Source organism: Coregonus lavaretus (genome assembly GCF_964263955.1).
Source record: "Coregonus lavaretus genome assembly, chromosome: 5".
Taxonomy (NCBI): domain Eukaryota; kingdom Metazoa; phylum Chordata; class Actinopteri; order Salmoniformes; family Salmonidae; genus Coregonus; species Coregonus lavaretus.
The window spans coordinates 59,972,913-59,989,847 of record NC_139992.1 but is presented as its reverse complement, the minus strand read 5'-3'; the positions used below and the strand labels follow the sequence as shown (position 1 = coordinate 59,989,847).

Below are 16,935 nucleotides of genomic sequence, written 5' to 3'. Positions count from 1 at the left end.
GTAGACTGATCCGTGTAAAGGAAAGAATGAATGGGGCCATGTATCGTGAGATTTTGAGTGAAAACCTCCTTCCATCAGCAAGGGCATTGAAAATGAAACGTGGCTGGGTCTTTCAGCATGACAATGATCCCAAACACACCACCCGGGCAATGAAGGAGTGGCTTCGTAAGAAGCATTTCAAGGTCCTGGAGTCTCCAGATCTCAACCCCATAGAAAATCTTTGGAGGGAGTTGAAAGTCCCAAAACCCCAAAACATCACTGCTCTAGAGGAGATCTGCATGGAGGAATGGGCCAAAATACCAGCAACAGTGTGTGAAAACCTTGTGAAGACTTACAGAAAACGTTTGACCTGTGTCATTGCCAACAAAGGGTATATAACAAAGTATTGAGAAACTTTTGTTATTGACCAAATACTTATTTTCCACCATAATTTGCAAATAAGTTCATAAAAAATCCTACAATGTGATTTTCTGGATTTTTTTTCTCATTTTGTCTGTCATAGTTGACGTGTACCTATGATGAAAATTACAGGCCTCTCTCATCTTTTTAGTGGGAGAACTTGCACAATTGGTGGCTGACTAAATACTTTTTTTCCCCACTGTATATACACTGCTCAAAAAAATTAAGGGAACACTAAAATAACACATCCTAGATCTGAATGAATGAAATAATCTTATTAAATACTTTTTTCTTTACATAGTTGAATGTGCTGACAACAAAATCACACAAAAATGATCAATGAAAATCAAATGTATCAACCCATGGAGGTCTGGATTTGGAGTCACCCTCAAAATTAAAGTGGAAAACCACACTACAGGCTGATCCAACTTTGATGTAATATCCTTAAAACAAGTCAAAATTAGGCTCAGTAGTGTGTGTGGCCTCCACGTGCCTGTATGACCTCCCTACAACGCCTGGGCATGCTCCTGATGAGGTGGTGGATGGTCTCCTGAGGGATCTCCTCCCAGACCTGGACTAAAGCATCCGCCAACTCATGGACAGTCTGTGGTGCAATGTGGCGTTGGTGGATGGAGCGAGACATGATGTCCCAGATGTGCTCAATTGGATTCAGGTCTGGGGAACGGGCGGGCCAGTCCATAGCATCAATGCCTTCCTCTTGCAGGAACTGCTGACACACTCCAGCCACATGAGGTCTAGCATTGTCTTGCATTAGGAGGAACCCAGGGCCAACCGCACCAGCATATGGTCTCACAAGGGGTCTGAGGATCTCATCTCGGTACCTAATGGCAGTCAGGCTACCTCTGGCGAGCACATGGAGGGCTGTGCGGCCCCCCAAAGAAATGCCACCCCACACCATGACTGACCCACCGGCAAACCGGTCATGCTGGAGGATGTTGCAGGCAGCAGAACATTCTCCACGGCATCTCCAGACTCTGTCACGTCTGTCACATGTGCTCAGTGTGAACCTGCTTTCATCTGTGAAGAGCACAGGGCACCAGTGGCGAATAGGCCAATCTTGGTGTTCTCTGGCAAATGCCAAACGTCCTGCACGGTGTTGGGCTGTAAGCACAACCCCCACCTGTGGATGTCGGGCCCTCATACCACCCTCATGGAGTCTGTTTCTGACCGTTTGAGCAGACATATGCACATTTGTGGCCTGCTGGAGGTCATTTTGCAGGGCTCTGGCAGTGCTCCTCCTGCTCCTCCTTGCACAAAGGTGGAGGTAGAGGTCCTCCTACGGCCTCCTCCACGTCTCCTGATGTACTGGCCTGTCTCCTGGTAGCGCCTCCATGCTCTGGACACTACGCTGACAGACACAGCAAACCTTCTTGCCACAGCTCGCATTGATGTGCCATCCTGGATGAGCTGCACTACCTGAGCCACTTGTGTGGGTTGTAGACTCCGTCTCATGCTACCACTAGAGTGAAAGCACCGCCAGCATTCAAAAGTGACCAAAACATCAGCCAGGAAGCATAGGAACTGAGAAGTGGTCTGTGGTCACCACCTGCAGAACCACTCCTTTATTGGAGGTGTCTTGCTAATTGCCTATAATTTCCACCTGTTGTCTATACCATTTGCACAACAGCATGTGAAATGTATTGTCAATCAGTGTTGCTTCGTAAGTGGACAGTTTGATTTCACAGAAGTGTGATTGACTTGGAGTTCCATTGTGTTGTTTAAGTGTTCCTTTGATTTTTTTGAGCAGTGTAGTTTCTTTAAAAGAAAAAAAGATTCACCAATTCCATGAACCTGCTCAAATGCTAATATAACTTACCTTTAACTAGTTAATATTGGTCTTTATCCAGTCTATACCAAGCCAGCCTACCTGGGAGACAGGGTTGCTGGATGTTTTGACCTGCTGCTGGAACAGAACGTTCAGTATGCGGTTCTGCTGCTCCAAGTCAAACACGCGTGTCCTCAGCTTCACACACTCCTCTTTTAGGTCCTGAACATTCACCCACACAAGCACAAGGAAGGGGGATTAAAATTGGTATAAACTGGCTTTATAATTATACATGTTCAGTGTGCCTTCCATTATGATTTATGTAGGGCCAGGAGTTGTTCCTGACCATGTGACCTGACCAGGAAAACCTTGGGACCCTACAAGACATTCTTCATGCATTAAAATGGTAGCATGCATTCATTATATTTAACTTACAAACATGACTCATAGAAAGTGTCCCTGTAATATTAATTCACAAGCATGGCACGTCAGCAGAAAGTTGATAAGCATATACCATACTACTGTTCCAGCTGGCTGATAGCCATTCTTACTTAGGTAATGTAACGCGAAGCACAGAGAATTTTCAACCAACCTTTACTTGGCGATATGTTACTTCCTCAATTCCCGACTTGGAAGACATCGCATTTCTTCTAAACTTCCATGGCTACTTGCAGGTGGTTCATTTTAATTTACAAAATGTTCCGTTATTAAATAAAAAAATGTTTTTGCTCCATTAAGTGTACGCCGCTATATTGCCTATTTCAAATCTTCTCATTGATCAAGACAGGTGAGTGTCATTGAACGCAAAGCATGATTTCTGAGTTGTGCTCATGACATGCGCCACTTTGGGTTGGAAACTCCCCCCACCTGTCTCAATAAATGAGAGAATATTTGAAACAGAATAGACTTCATGGAGCAATTATTTTATTTAATAACGGAACATGTTCTTAATTCAAATGACCCACCTGCAACTAGCAATGGAAGTTTCGAAGACATGCATTGTCTTCCATGTCGGGAATTGAGGAAGTATCGCCAAGTAAAGGTTGGTTGAAAATGATCTGTGCTACGCTTTACATTACCTAATGTGAGAGTTCAGTGATCAGCCGGAGGAAGACGACACGACAGCACCCTCCTCAGGGGATAGGTACTCAGTGTAAAGCCAATTAGTACACAGCTGGGCCCACTAATTGCTTTGTGTCTTCCTCTATATAGGTGTGCCAGGAGAGGAGCTGGGGGAGGATTGGGAGTAGAGACGGGGACATGGGAGGACGTCGTATTGTCCTACGTCAGAGAAAGCTTCTTTGTCTGGGCCACCTTGTCTCTCTGTTAACCAAGGCAGACTTTAGATAGAGAGAAGTGTTCCTCCTGTAACTATTATGTGTAGACGATAGTCTAAAGACAGGAGTAGCCGTTTGTTGTTTTGCTTTCCCTTTTGGGCCACAGCCTTTTGGTTAATGGCTTAGTTTATGTTTATTTTGTTGTTACGCTGTTGTTTCAGCGTTGGACGTTACCCTGTATTGGAATTATTTTGTTGGGCATAAGAAAAACCGTTCAGTAACAATACAAAAGAAAAGGAACCAAAACCACTGCCTCTGGTCTGTTCATTTCATGCCTCCCGCTTGTGTTAGGGTGTTTCGGACAAGCTAATCCATTCACAACTGGTGGAGAATGCGGGCACCTTGAGGCAAGACCACAACCTTTCCCCTCTCCGGTGGCTGCGATTTTTTTTTCTTCTTTCAGAAGCCTGCTGATAGGCATGAGCGAAGAATTGCTACTTCAGCTAACGGCCTGCGCCATCGCCCAACAGGAGACCCTAGACCTCCTCAGGTCCGAACTAGCAGAACGGCCGTTTCCCAGGGATCGTAGGATGCCCAACGTCAACGTGCTGATTCCACGTCTGACAGAGGACGACGATGTGGAGGCCTATCTTCTGGCATTCGAACGAACGGCGCAGAGAGAGAGATGGCCTCAGGATGACTGGGCGGGCCTCCTGGCTCCCCTGCTCACAGGCAAATCCCAGGCAGCGTACTATGACATTGAGGAAGGGGATGCTGCAGAATACGCATGTCTGAAGGTGGAGATTCAGTCCTGCTATCAGCTGAACCCCAGAGACCGGGCCCAAAGGTTTCATGACTGGAAGTACGCCGAAGTGGAGTCACGAGGGGCCAGCTCTACCAACTTATCTGTCTGGTAAGGGGGTGGCTATGCCCCACAAAAACCACGGCTAAAGTGTTAGAAACCCTTGTCATAGACAAGTGTTTGAGGGAATTACCCGTCACCATGCAGAGGATAGTTGGTCAGACAAATCCAGTTACAGTTGACCACCAAGTCCAGTGCATCGATTTATACTTGTCTACTAAAAGCCTTGCTGCCGTTAGCAGGGGCGATAAGACCACTCCAGTGGTACACCCAATTGCTGGCAGGAGGGTCAACAAGGCCAGCACCTAGCCTCATAGTCAAGACTTTTAGACATCCCTATGCCCACTGAATCAGCAGCCACCCCCCGTGACCAGGGGGAATGTCCCGCGCCACAGGTATCTTGGCATGTGGAGCTGGCCCCGGCTCGGAGTGTGCGGGTGCGCGTAAGACTCAGGAAGCATGGTGTCTCTGGTACGGGAGGAGGTCCTGGCCAACGCGCCCCGTCTCGAGGTGGAAACCGCTGTAGCCTGCATCCACGGGGACACCGAACACTACCCCACAGCCCGAGTCAGCTTCCATACCCCTGCCGGGAAGACCACCCTGATTGTTGGGGTTGTTCCTCAAATGAAGGTACCGGTGCTACTGGAGAGGGACTGCCCCCTGTTCGAGCTTCTGTGGAGGAATGCGGGGTGAGGGAGTGGCCCCAATAGAGCACGGAGACTGAACAACTCTAATCGACAAGCACTTGCGCACTCAGAGCCCACCCAGAGACGCACTCGACGGCACACACCGCAGGGAAGGGACGAGAGGAAGCTAAGGAGGTGTGTCAGGGCAACTGGGATTCCACATCAGATCAGGGGGGAAGGAGACTCCCCCGATGGCCGTCTGAGGCACTTGTTCCAGGAGACCACGGAGGAAGACACCTTGGGGGGTTCCAGAGCGACCCGGCGGGAGACGGATCTAACCAGACCCCCGTCCTGAGTCAAGTCGACGAGCTCCAGAGGGAGCAGTTACGCCAGGTGTTTCAGGAGTCATCGAGGGAGAGCACCTGTAGGGGGTTTGACAAGGAGTCATTCAACCCAGACCAGGAGCGCCCCCCCCTTGCCCCAACACGCACAACTTATCCCTGTCGGAAGAGCTAATGGGCCAATTTGGAACCGCCCAACACCGGGAGCCCAACCCTCGCCAGGCTATGCGGAAGGTGAAGAGTATAGATGGGAGGAGAATCGGCTCGGAAGGTGAGATAACCACGCAGGGTCTCTTGTACTGGGTGGCCAAATGTAGAAGGGTAGAACAGGAACTGCTAATGGTGCCCCGTTCATACAGAGATGTGGTGTTACACATGGCCCATACACATGTACTAGGGAGCCACCTCGCCAGGGAGAAGACCCCCGAACGGTTGCTGGGGCGTTTCTATTGGCCGAGGATCACCCAAGATGTTGCATAGTATTGCAAATCTTGTGACACCTGCCAACGCACTGCTACCAAGCGAACATACCGTAACCCTCTTATCCCTCTCCTGTTACAGGAGGGGGTCGCAGTTCCGGAGCGACCCACTAGGTGTCATCCTCCGACAACCTTAGCTGGAGGAGGATTGGGAGTAGAGACGGGGACCTGGGAGGACGTCGTATTGTCCTACCTCAGAGAAAGCTTCTTCGTCTGGGGCACCTTGTCTCTCTGTTAACCAAGGCATACTTTAGATAGAGAGAAGCGTTTCTCCTGTAACTATTATGTGTAGACGATAGTCTAAAGACAGGAGTAGCCGTTTGTTGTTTTGCTTTCCCTTTTGGTCAACGGCTTAGTTTGTTTATTTTGTTGTTACACTGTTGTTTCAGCATTGGACGTTACCCTGTATTGGAATTGTTTTGTTGGGCGAAATAAACAATACAAAAGAAAAGGAACCAAAACCATTGCCTCTGGTCTGTTGATTTCATGCCTCCCGCTTGTGTTAGGGTGCTTCGGACAAGCTGATCCGTTCACACTAAGTAACAACGGCAATCAGCCAGCTGGAACAGTAGTAATGGTCTGACTAGACAATGTTTTAATAGCTAGTAGTGAGCATGTGGTTTTTCAGTTTCAATAGTCATGACGTGCTAGCTAGTACACAAATAAGTATATTTATCATTATTACATTCCATCATTATTTCTTTTATAGCCTCCCTTAGACTTCTTTAATGATGCTTTAATCAAACAAAACAAAGACAAACCTTTTGAGTGAGGAGCGCTTGAACCACCTGATTAGCCACCTTGAAGCGAAAGAGAGCAGAGAGAGACATAAACAATACACTCAAAGAAAAGATAAGACAACATTCAGTCAACATGTCATGACAGAGATATCTTTGTTGTCCAACGTTTGTGTGAAGATGCAGATCTTCACCAGAGACATTTATTCACCTCCCCAATGTTTTAATTGTCCCCCATGATGAAATCGGGGAGGGGACTGTGGATCTGTCTCCCTCCGTTTGTTCATACTTTAGTCACACACAATATCTCAGACAGCATTGGGTTGATTTTGACGAAACTTGGGCGAATGATGCGTCTTGCCATAGAGATCCGGTGTTTACAAAATTACACTGATTGGCCAAAGGCGGGAGCTATAGTAATTAACTGAAATTTGTTAGTTACACTCGATATCTCAATTGGCCCAAGGGGAGAGTTGGATCATTCGTGGGGGACGACATGTTTACTGTTGCCTTGTTGTTGTTTGTATTCATTGTTTGTTTCAAGGGCCCTAGTTATTACTTTCATTACATATTCTCTACAATATTTAAAGCTCATACTATCATCTGCATCTCTACAGTTGTTTGTGTGTGTGTGAGCGTGTGTGTGTTTAGGACAGCCATTGGAATGTTGTAGGTGGTAATTGCCCACACGCCCCTCATTAAGTCCTGATTCAATACAGGTGCTTATTAAGCCATGGCTAAAGTCTAGTGTTTGTTGGTCAGCGGGAGAGAGATAACTAGTTGCCAGAAGAGTCCAACCCTACCATTATGCTTGTTTACACTGAGCTGCACTGGGGACAGCATGACCATGTAGATCAAGACACTGAAGAGCCAGCGCGAGATATGGCCAGATACTATATTGGCCGCTCTAACAATGAAAATAAATGTCTTCAAAAATAGAAGGTAGTTGTGAGGAGGCAAGATCAGGTGGGACCATTCTAGCCAATGAGAGGGCAGATACGTGTGTGAACAACCACAATGTCCTTGCTATCTGGGATCCTTAGGACATCCCTACCCCATTGAAGTTGAAATGTAAAATGGGTAGGGTTTAGGGTGGCGACATCCCAAGAATTCCGGATAGCACTAAGAGGCACATGTCCTACTTATATCAGTACACTCGTAACAACCTAAGCATTACAAAACGTATACTCAACCAAATAAACCTCAAGTAGCAAACCAATTACATTTTTTGTTGACCAAATTCGACACTCATTGACCTCCTTACAAAAACTCCTCGCTTGATGAGCACAAAAAAACACCTGCTGGAGAAGACAGATTTTGGGCCGAGTTATCTCTCTCGCTTCGCCTCTTCATTTTACATTTACATTTTAGTCATTTAGCAGACGCTCTTATCCAGAGCGACTTACAGTTAGTGAGTGCATACATTTTCATACTGGCCCCCCGTGGGAAATGAACCCACAACCCTAGCGTTGCAAGCGCCATTCTCTACCAACTGAGCTACAGGGGACTCTTCCTGTCTGACGTATCTGAATCCAGGGATGATAAAATGCGTTGTACTCCAAATTGTCCCATTATTTAAATGTCCCAAACTGTCCCACTTTTACCCCTACCTACATGAACATATTACCTCTACTTCGTACCCCTGCACATTGATTCGGTACCCGTACTCCTTGTATATGGTGTTATTTTATCGTGTTACTATTTCCTTTTTTGCACATTTTTCTTACTTTTTTAACGAGCCCTTTCCGCCATGCAGTCATTCATCACTCCCCTCATGGGCGCAGGTACGGGGGACCTGCTTACTGCAAAAACAGGACTCAGGCTGGTCTTCACACTGTACTGTATAGCAATGTAATGAATTTGTCACTGTGAATTCATTTGATATTGTGATATTGATTGTGATTCAACATGTTTGCTAAAACAGGGTCCAGTTGTGTTTTGGAGCTCCAACAAGGAAATACATTATTCAAAGACAACAACAACAATGTTCTACATTTACATTACATTTTTAGTCATTTAGCAGACGCTCTTATCCAGAGCGACTTACAGTTAGTGAATACATTTTTTTTTTTTTCTAGTGTGTGGCTGTTTATTGCCTTTGTTAATGCACCCTTGACAACAATGACATGGATTACCAATTAATTATTGTACTTCAGATGAGCATCTATAGTTTTGGGAGAGTTTGACATATACTAAGCCATTCCCCAACAGGACTTTTATTTTGACATTTCCACAGCTCAACGATGTAGTCCGCACAGAGCCTGATTGGCTGACTATCCTTGCACGTTCTCGTGCCATTTCAAAATGGCTGATGTGGCTTCTGCTACATAGCACGAAAATGGCAGCTTTCCTAGCAAAAAGCTGCCCTACGAAGACTAGCAGTCTTTCAAATTTCCCGGTGTAACAGTGGGATAATGAGACAATTCAGAGTACAACGCATTTCTCATCCCTGGATTGAGCCATATCTCGCGCTGGCTCCACTGTGTCTTGATATACACGGTCATGCTGTCCGACCCTAGTGCAGCTAGGTGACTAGGAGAGTAATGTGAACAATTGTTAGTCCTGGTTTGATACTTTTATCCTATTTTACTCCTTTTATCATCTGTCTGTTTAAACTGCTATATGTCTTATAATTAAAACAAACTTTTTCATGACAAAATCTCAAGTCTTTTCAATAACGTTTTAATGTGAGAGGCCCTCCGTCCGCTTCCTCAAAGCTAGATTATAATTTTGGGGGATAAATTGATTTAATGGTAGCACTGAATATGAATGAAGGTAGCAGAATATCATGAAGAGCTTGAACTTATTATTTGATTTCAATTACGTAACTGATCAATTATGTTGTTTAGTTCCAGAGACAATACTGATCATTCAACATTTTTGGGATGTCAAGTGTGATGTTTAATGCATTACATATTGCCGACTGTGTGAGCTGGTAGGGGTTTAAGCAATAAGGCCAGAGGGGGTATGGTATATGGTCAATATACCACGGCTAAGGGCTGTTCTTATGCACGAAGCAACACGGAGAGCCTGGATACAGCCCTAAGCCATGGTATATTGCCCATATACCACAAATCCCAGAGGTGGCTTTTTGCTATTAAAAAACATAATTAGATCAGTAAAAATAAATGTTCTGTCATACCCGTGGCATACCACGGCTGTCAGCCAATCAGCATTTAGGGTTCGAACCACCCAGTTTATAATAACAAATAATTTGTAGAGTGCAAATTGACTGCAAGAAGCAAACAGATATAATGTTTGACTAAAACATAACAATTTCAAACCTTGTTTACATTTGCATACGATCACGTGTCTCTTTATTCTGCATGGGAATAGTAGCGAAAAGATTTCTTAAATTAAAATCACTTGGAGCTCATTTCCTGGTGTTTTTACAGTCTTTTATGTCCAACAAAGAAAAAAAGAAAACTAATAATAATAATATACAGTACCAGTCAAAAGTTTGGACACACCTACTCATTCAAGGGTTTTTCTTAATTTTTACTATGTTTTACATTGTAGAATAATATTGAAGACATCAAAACTATGAAATAACACATATGGAATCATGTAGTAACCAAAAAAGTGTTAAACAAATAAAAATATATTTTATATTTGAGATTCTTCAAATAGCCACCCTTTGCCTTGATGACAGCTTTCCACACTCAAAGCCCAAACCAGATGGGATGGCGTATCGCTGCAGAATGATGTGGTAGCCATGCTGGTTAAGTGTGCCTTGAATTCTAAATAAATCACAGACAGTGTCACCAGCAAAGCGCCCCCACACCATAACACCTTCTCCTCCATGCTTTACGGTGGGAAATACACATGCGGAGATCATCCGTTCACCCACACCGCGTCTCACAAAGACACGGCGGTTGGAACCAAAAATCTCCAATCTGGACTCCAGTGTGGTGGGTGATTTGAAAGGAGTCAGGCGCAGGAGGGTAAATCACAGAATAAAATGACTTATTCTGAAGGCACAGCGGTACAAAGCAATGCGTCAAACACTCCAGTGCGTAATCAGGCGCACTGGGAAACAACATGGCACACGGGTGATATATCCCGGCGATACAAAATACAATGAGCTCCACCGAGCTATACTAACCTCCACAATAAACAATCACACACAAAGACAAGGGGGCAGAGGGAAACTTATACAGGTACTGATGAGGGGATATGAACCAGGTGTGTGTAATAAACAAGACAAAACAAATGGAATGATGAGATGAGGAGCGGCAGTAGCTAGAAGACCGGTGACGATGAATGCCAAAGCCTGCCCGAACAAGGAGAGGAGGCAGCTTCGGAGGAAGTCGTGACAGTACCCCCCCCCCACCCCCTGACGTGCAGCTCCAGCAGCGCGCCGACACCAGCCTCGGGGACGGCCAGGAGGACGCGGAGCAGGGCGAGCCGGATGGAGATGGTGGAAATCCCACAACAGGGAGGGATCGAGAATATCCCTCACCGGGACCCAGCACCACTCCTCCGGACCGTACCCCTCACACTTCACGAGGTAATGAAGGCCCTCCACCGAACGCCTTGAATCCATGATGGAACGGATGCAGGGGCCCCCTCGATGTCCAGAGGGGCCGGAGGGACCTCCCGCACCTCAGACTCCTGGAGCGGACCAACCACCACCGGCCTGAGGAGAGACACCTGGAACGAGGGGTTAATACGATAAGTAAACAGGGCCTCCACAGTCTGCAGGGCCGTGGGGAGACCGGGCAGAGGAAGGAGGTGGCAGGCTTTTGAAAAGCGGTCCACAACAACCAGTATGATGGTGTTACCCTGAGAGAGGGGAAGATCAGTAAGGAAGTCAATACACAAGTGGGACCATGGCCATTGTGGAACTGGTAAGGGTTGTAACTTACCCGCTGGGAGGTGCCTAGGTGCCTTACTCTGGGCATACACCAAGCATGAGGAGACATACACCTTCACGTCCTTAGCCAAGGTAGGCCACCAGTACATTCCGGTCAGGCAGCGCACTGTACGGCCGATACCTGGGTAACAAGAGGAGGGGGATGTGTGTGCCCAATAGATCAGATGGTCACGGACATGAGATGGCACATACTGCAGCCCAGCTGGGCACCAAGGTGGAGATGGCTCTGTGCGTAACGCCCGCTCTATGTCCACATCCATCGCCCACACTACCGGCGCCACAATAAAGGAGGCCGGGAGTATAGGGGTGTTGTCTATGGGCCTCTCCTCTGTGTAGTACAGCCGTGACAGTGCGTCTGCCTTCACGTTCTTCGTACCCTGGATGTAAGACAGTGTAAAATCAAACCGGGTGAAGAATAGGGCCCAACTGACCTGGCGTGGGTTCAGCCTCCTCGCTGCCCGGATGTACTGCAGGTTACGGTGGTCCGTCCAGACGAGGAAAGGGTGTTTCGCCCCCTCGAGCCAGTGCCTCCACACGGTCAGGGCTCGGACAACAGCCAACAGCTCCCGATCACCAACGTCGTAGTTCTGCTCTGCCGGGCTGAGCTTCTTGGAGAAGAAGGCACAGGGGCGGGGCTTGGGTGGCATGCCCGAGCGTTGAGATAGGACAGCGCCTATCCCTACCACGGATGCATCCACCTCCACTACGAACGGTAGTGATGGATCGGGATGGGCCAGTACCGGGGCTAAAGTGAACCTTCTGGTTACAGAAGGCCCTGTCAGCCTCAGCAGACCAGCGGAGCCGGGACGGCCCACCCTTCAACAGAGAGGGGATGGGAGCTGTGACCTTGCCAAAGCCCCGGATAAACCTCCGATAGTAGTTGGCAAAGCCAATAAAGCGCTGCACCTCCTTTACCGTGGTTGGAGTCGGCCAATTATGCACGGCTGAAATGCGATCTCCCTCCATCTCCACACCTGAGGTGGTAACGCGGTATCCGAGTAAGGAGACGGACTGTTGGAAAAACAGACACTTCTCTGCCTTGGCATGAAGGTCATGTTCCAACAGTCGGCCCAGCACTTTGCAAACCGGAGACACATGCTCAGCGCGCGTAGCGGAATACACCAGAATGTCAACGATGTAGACCATTACACCGCGACCAAGCATGTCCCGAAACACCTCATTCACAAAGGACTGGAAGATGGATGGAGCATTCATCAAACCGTAAGGCATCACCAGGTATTCGTAATGCCCCATGGATGTGCTGAATGCTGTCTTCCACTCGTCCCCCTCTCGGACACACACCAGGTTGTACGCACGCCGGAGATCTAATTTTGTGAAGAAGCGCGCCCCGTGCATTGACTCGATTACAGATGGAATGAGGGGTAGACGATAACTATAATGTATTGTCAGTGCTCGGTAATCAATGCAAGGGCGCAGACCTCAGTCTTTCTTCTTCACAAAAAATTAACTCGAGAAGGCTGGCGAAGTGGAGGGACGTACGAACCCCTGGCGCAGGGACTCGAAGACGTATGTCTCCATCGCCTCCGTTTCAGCCTGCGACAGAGGATATACATTTTTATTTTATTTTTTATTTCACCTTTATTTAACCAGGTAAGCCAGTTGAGAACAAGTTCTCATTTACAACTGCGACCTGGCCAAGATAAAGCAAAGCAGTGCGATAAAAACAAAAACACAGAGTTACATATGGGGTAAACAAAACATAAAGTCAAAAATACAACAGAAAATATATATACAGTGTGTGCGAATGTAGTAAGTTATGGAGGTAAGGCAATAAATAGGCCATAATGCAAAAAAGTTACAATTTCGTATAATACTGGAATGATAGATGTGCAAAAGATGATGTGCAAATAGAGATACTGGGGTGCAAATTAGCAAAATAAATAACAATATGGGGATGAGGTAGTTGGGTGGGCTAATTTCAGAAAGGCTGTGTACAGGTGCAGTGATCGGTAAGCTGCTCTGACAACTGATGCTTAAAGTTAGAGAGGGAGATAAGAGTCTCCAGCTTCAGAGATTTTTGCAGTTCGTTCCAGTCATTGGCAGCAGAGAACTGGAAGGAATAGCGGCCAAAGGAGGTGTTGGCTTTGGGGATGACCAGTGAGATATACCTGCTGGAGCGCAGACTATGGGTGGGTGTTGCTATGGTGACCAGTGAGCTAAGATAAGACAGGGATTTGCCTAGCAGTGATTTATAGATGACCTGGAGCCAGTGGGTTTGGCGACGAATATGTAGTGAGGGCCAGCCAACAAGAGCGTACAGGTCACAATGGTGGGTAGTATATGGGGCTTTGGTGACAAAACGGATGGCACTGTGATAGACTACATCCAATTTGCTGAGTAGGGTGTTGGAGGCTATTTTGTAAATTACATCGCCGAAGTCAAGGATCGGTAGTATAGTCAGTTTTACGAGGGCATGTTTGGCAGCATGAGTGAAGGAGGCTTTGTTGCGAAATAGGAATCCAAGTCTAGATCTAACTTTTGATTGGAGATGCATAATGTGAGTCTGGAAGGAGAGTTTACAGTCTAACCAGACACCTAGGTATTTGAAGTTGTCCACATACTCTAGGTCAGACCCGCAGAGAGTAGTGATTCTACTCGGGTGGGCGGGTGCAAGCAGCGTTCGGTTGAAGAGCATGCATTTAGTTTTACTAGTGTTTAAGAGCAGTTGGAGGCTACGGAAGGAGTGTTGTATGGCATTGAAGCTCGTTTGGAGGGGCATGGGCAAGTTGCAGCGGAGGGTGCAGAGCTGGTGGCCGGGGTAGTGGTAGCCAGGTGGAAAGCATGGCCAGCCGTAGCAAAATGATTGTTGAAATTCTCGGTGGTGGTAGATTTATCGGTGGTGACAGTGTTTCCTAGCCTCAGTGCAGTGGGCAGTTGGGAGGAGGTGCTCTTATTTTCCATGGACTTTACAGTGTCCCAAAACCTTTTGGAGTTAGTGCTACAGGATGCAAATTTATGTTTGAAAAAGCTAGCCTTTGCTTTCCTAACTGATTGTTAGCCCCTGACTTCCCTAAAAAGTTGCACATCGCGGGAGCTGTTCGATGCTAATGCAGTACGCCACAGGATGTTTTTGTGCTGGTCAAGGGCAGTCAAGTCTGAGGAGAACCAGGGGCTATATCTGTTCTTAGTTCTGAATTTTTTGAATGGGGCATGCTTATTTAAGATTGAGAAGAAAGCACTTTTAAAGAACAACCAGGCATCCTCTACTGATGGAATGAGGTCAATATCCATCCAGGATACCCGGGCCAGGTCAATTAGAAAGGCCTGCTCGCTAAAGTGTTTTTGGGAGCGCTTGACAGTGATGATGGGTGGTTGTTTGATCGCGGACCCATTACGGACGCAGGCAATAAGGCAGTGATCGCTGAGATCCTGGTTGAAGACAGCGGAGGTGTATTTAGAGGGTACATTTGTCAGGATGATATCAATGAGGGTGCCCATGTTTACAGATTTAGGGTTGTACCTGGTAGGTTCGTTGATAATTTGTGTGAGATTGAGGGCATCTAGTTTAGATTGTAGGTTGGCCGGGGTGTTAAGCATATCCCAGTTTAGGTCACCAAGCAGTACGAACTCTGAGGATAGATGGGGGGCAATCAGTTCACATATGGTGTCCAGGGCACAGCTCGGGCTGAGGGGGGTCTGTAGCAAGCGGCAACAGTGAGAGACTTATTTCTGGAAAGGTGGATTTTTAGAAGTAGAAGCTCAAAGTGTTTGGGCACAGACCTGGATATTACGATAGAGCTCTCCAGGCTATCTCTACAGTAGATTGCAACCCCAACCCCTTTGGCAGTTCTATCGAGACGGAAAATGTTGTAGTTGGGGATGGACATTTCTGAATTTTTGGTGGCCTTCCTAAGCCAGGATTCAGACACTGCTAGAACATCAGGGTTGGTGGAGTGTGCTAACTCAGTGAATAACTCAAACTTAGGAAGGAGGCTTCTGATATTAACATGCAAGAAACCAAGGCTTTTACGATTACAGAAGTCAACAAATGATAACGCCTGGGGAGTAGTAGTGATACTGGGGGCTACAGGGCCTGGGTTAACCTCTACATCACCAGAGGAACAGAGAAGGAGTAGAATAAGGATACGGCTAATGGCTTTAAGAACTGGTCTTCTAGTGCGTTGGGTACAGAGAAAAAAAGGGGCAGGTTTCCGGGCGTTGTAGAATAGATTCAGGGCATTATGTACAGAAAAGCATATGGAAGGATAGGAGGTGGGACAAAGGAGCTGTCTGAGGCAGGTTTAGCTGGACTGGGGGATCTACAGTGAAATAGTACAATAAGAAATAAGCGAAACAGCAATAAGCAAGGCATATTGACATGGGAGAGAGGCATAAAGCAATCACAGATGTAATTCGAGAGAGCTAAGACAACAGCTGGTAATGGCGACAAAGTTTGGGCTGAGGCTAAACATCAACATTATGCGGTACCGTAAAATGGAACAGTCCAACAGGCATCAGCTGTATAGCTGAGTTATCATAAGGTCCGGTGAACAGCAATAGGATAGTTCGGAGGTAGTTCGGGGGCTACTATAGCACTAGCTAGCAAGAGGCCACGGCTAGCGTGTGCTAGCGGGCCGGGGCTAGCAGATGGATCTTCGTGGTCAACGTCATAATGGGAAGCCTGTTGTAACCACATCAGACGATTTCGTCGGCAGACCAGTCGTGTTGGATCGGCGGGGCTCCGTGTCGACACTAGGAGGTCCCGTCCGGTTGACAGAGAGGTAGATAGCCGGGAGATGGGCCTGGCTCAAGGCTAACTCAGGGCTGATTAGCCAACCACAAAACGTCCATTTGGTTGCAGCTAGCTAGTAGCGATGAATCCGGTGTTAATGGTTCAGTGATTCCGGCAGAAAAAACTATATGTTCAGGGTCGATAACGCGCTGTGCAGCCAGTGCAGACTGGCCGAATAATAGTCCAGGCTAGAGCTGGCTGGCTGGTATGTAGTGCTGGCCACGGCCACAGAAAATGGTGAGGACCGCTAACGGTGGCTAATAGCAAGTAGCTAGTTAGCTGGCTAGCGATGATCCGGTGTTAAGGTCCAGTTGTTCCGGCAGAAAATCCAATATGCTCTGGCTCGATAGCGCAATGTGCAGACTGGCCGACAATTGTCCATGCTAGAGCTGGCTGGTAGGAAGTGCAGGCCATGGGCACACAGACAATGGTGAAGACCGCTAACTGCTAACGGTGGCTAATAGCAAGTAGCTAGTTAGCTGGCTAGCTGGCTAGTTTCAGCCAGAGGTTCTGGATAAAAATGTATGAAGAAACAACAGAATCCGTTCCACATTGGGTGAGGCGGGTTGCAGGAAAGTATATTTAGTTAAAGGATGGAAAGTGAGATTGAAAAATATATACAAAAAAGACAAAAAACAAAAAACAGGCTATTTACATAAAGGACACTACAGAAAACACGACCGCTGGGAGGCTCCTGGGAGGCACAGCGTCTACCCGAAAGTTTAATACGCAATCCCCCGCCTGATGAGGTGGTAATTTGGACGCCTGAGTGCACCAAATCGCAATGCGCACAGTGGAG

The 16,935-nt window shown here is 47.1% G+C and overlaps 1 protein-coding gene across 1 annotated transcript in view; it reads right to left on the bottom strand.

Annotated features, from left to right (window-relative positions):
• The window catches only part of LOC311128743 (nck-associated protein 5-like), a gene marked incomplete at both ends in the record, with an annotated part of 114,858 nt that overhangs the window by 40,640 nt on the left and 57,283 nt on the right, over window positions 1–16,935 (bottom strand). Inside the window, 2 exons of the mRNA XM_084160993.1 lie at window positions 2,288–2,407; window positions 6,532–6,570. Of these exons, the coding sequence (XP_084017119.1) occupies window positions 2,288–2,407; window positions 6,532–6,570 (159 nt within the window). The remainder of the gene's footprint in view (window positions 1–2,287; window positions 2,408–6,531; window positions 6,571–16,935) is intronic.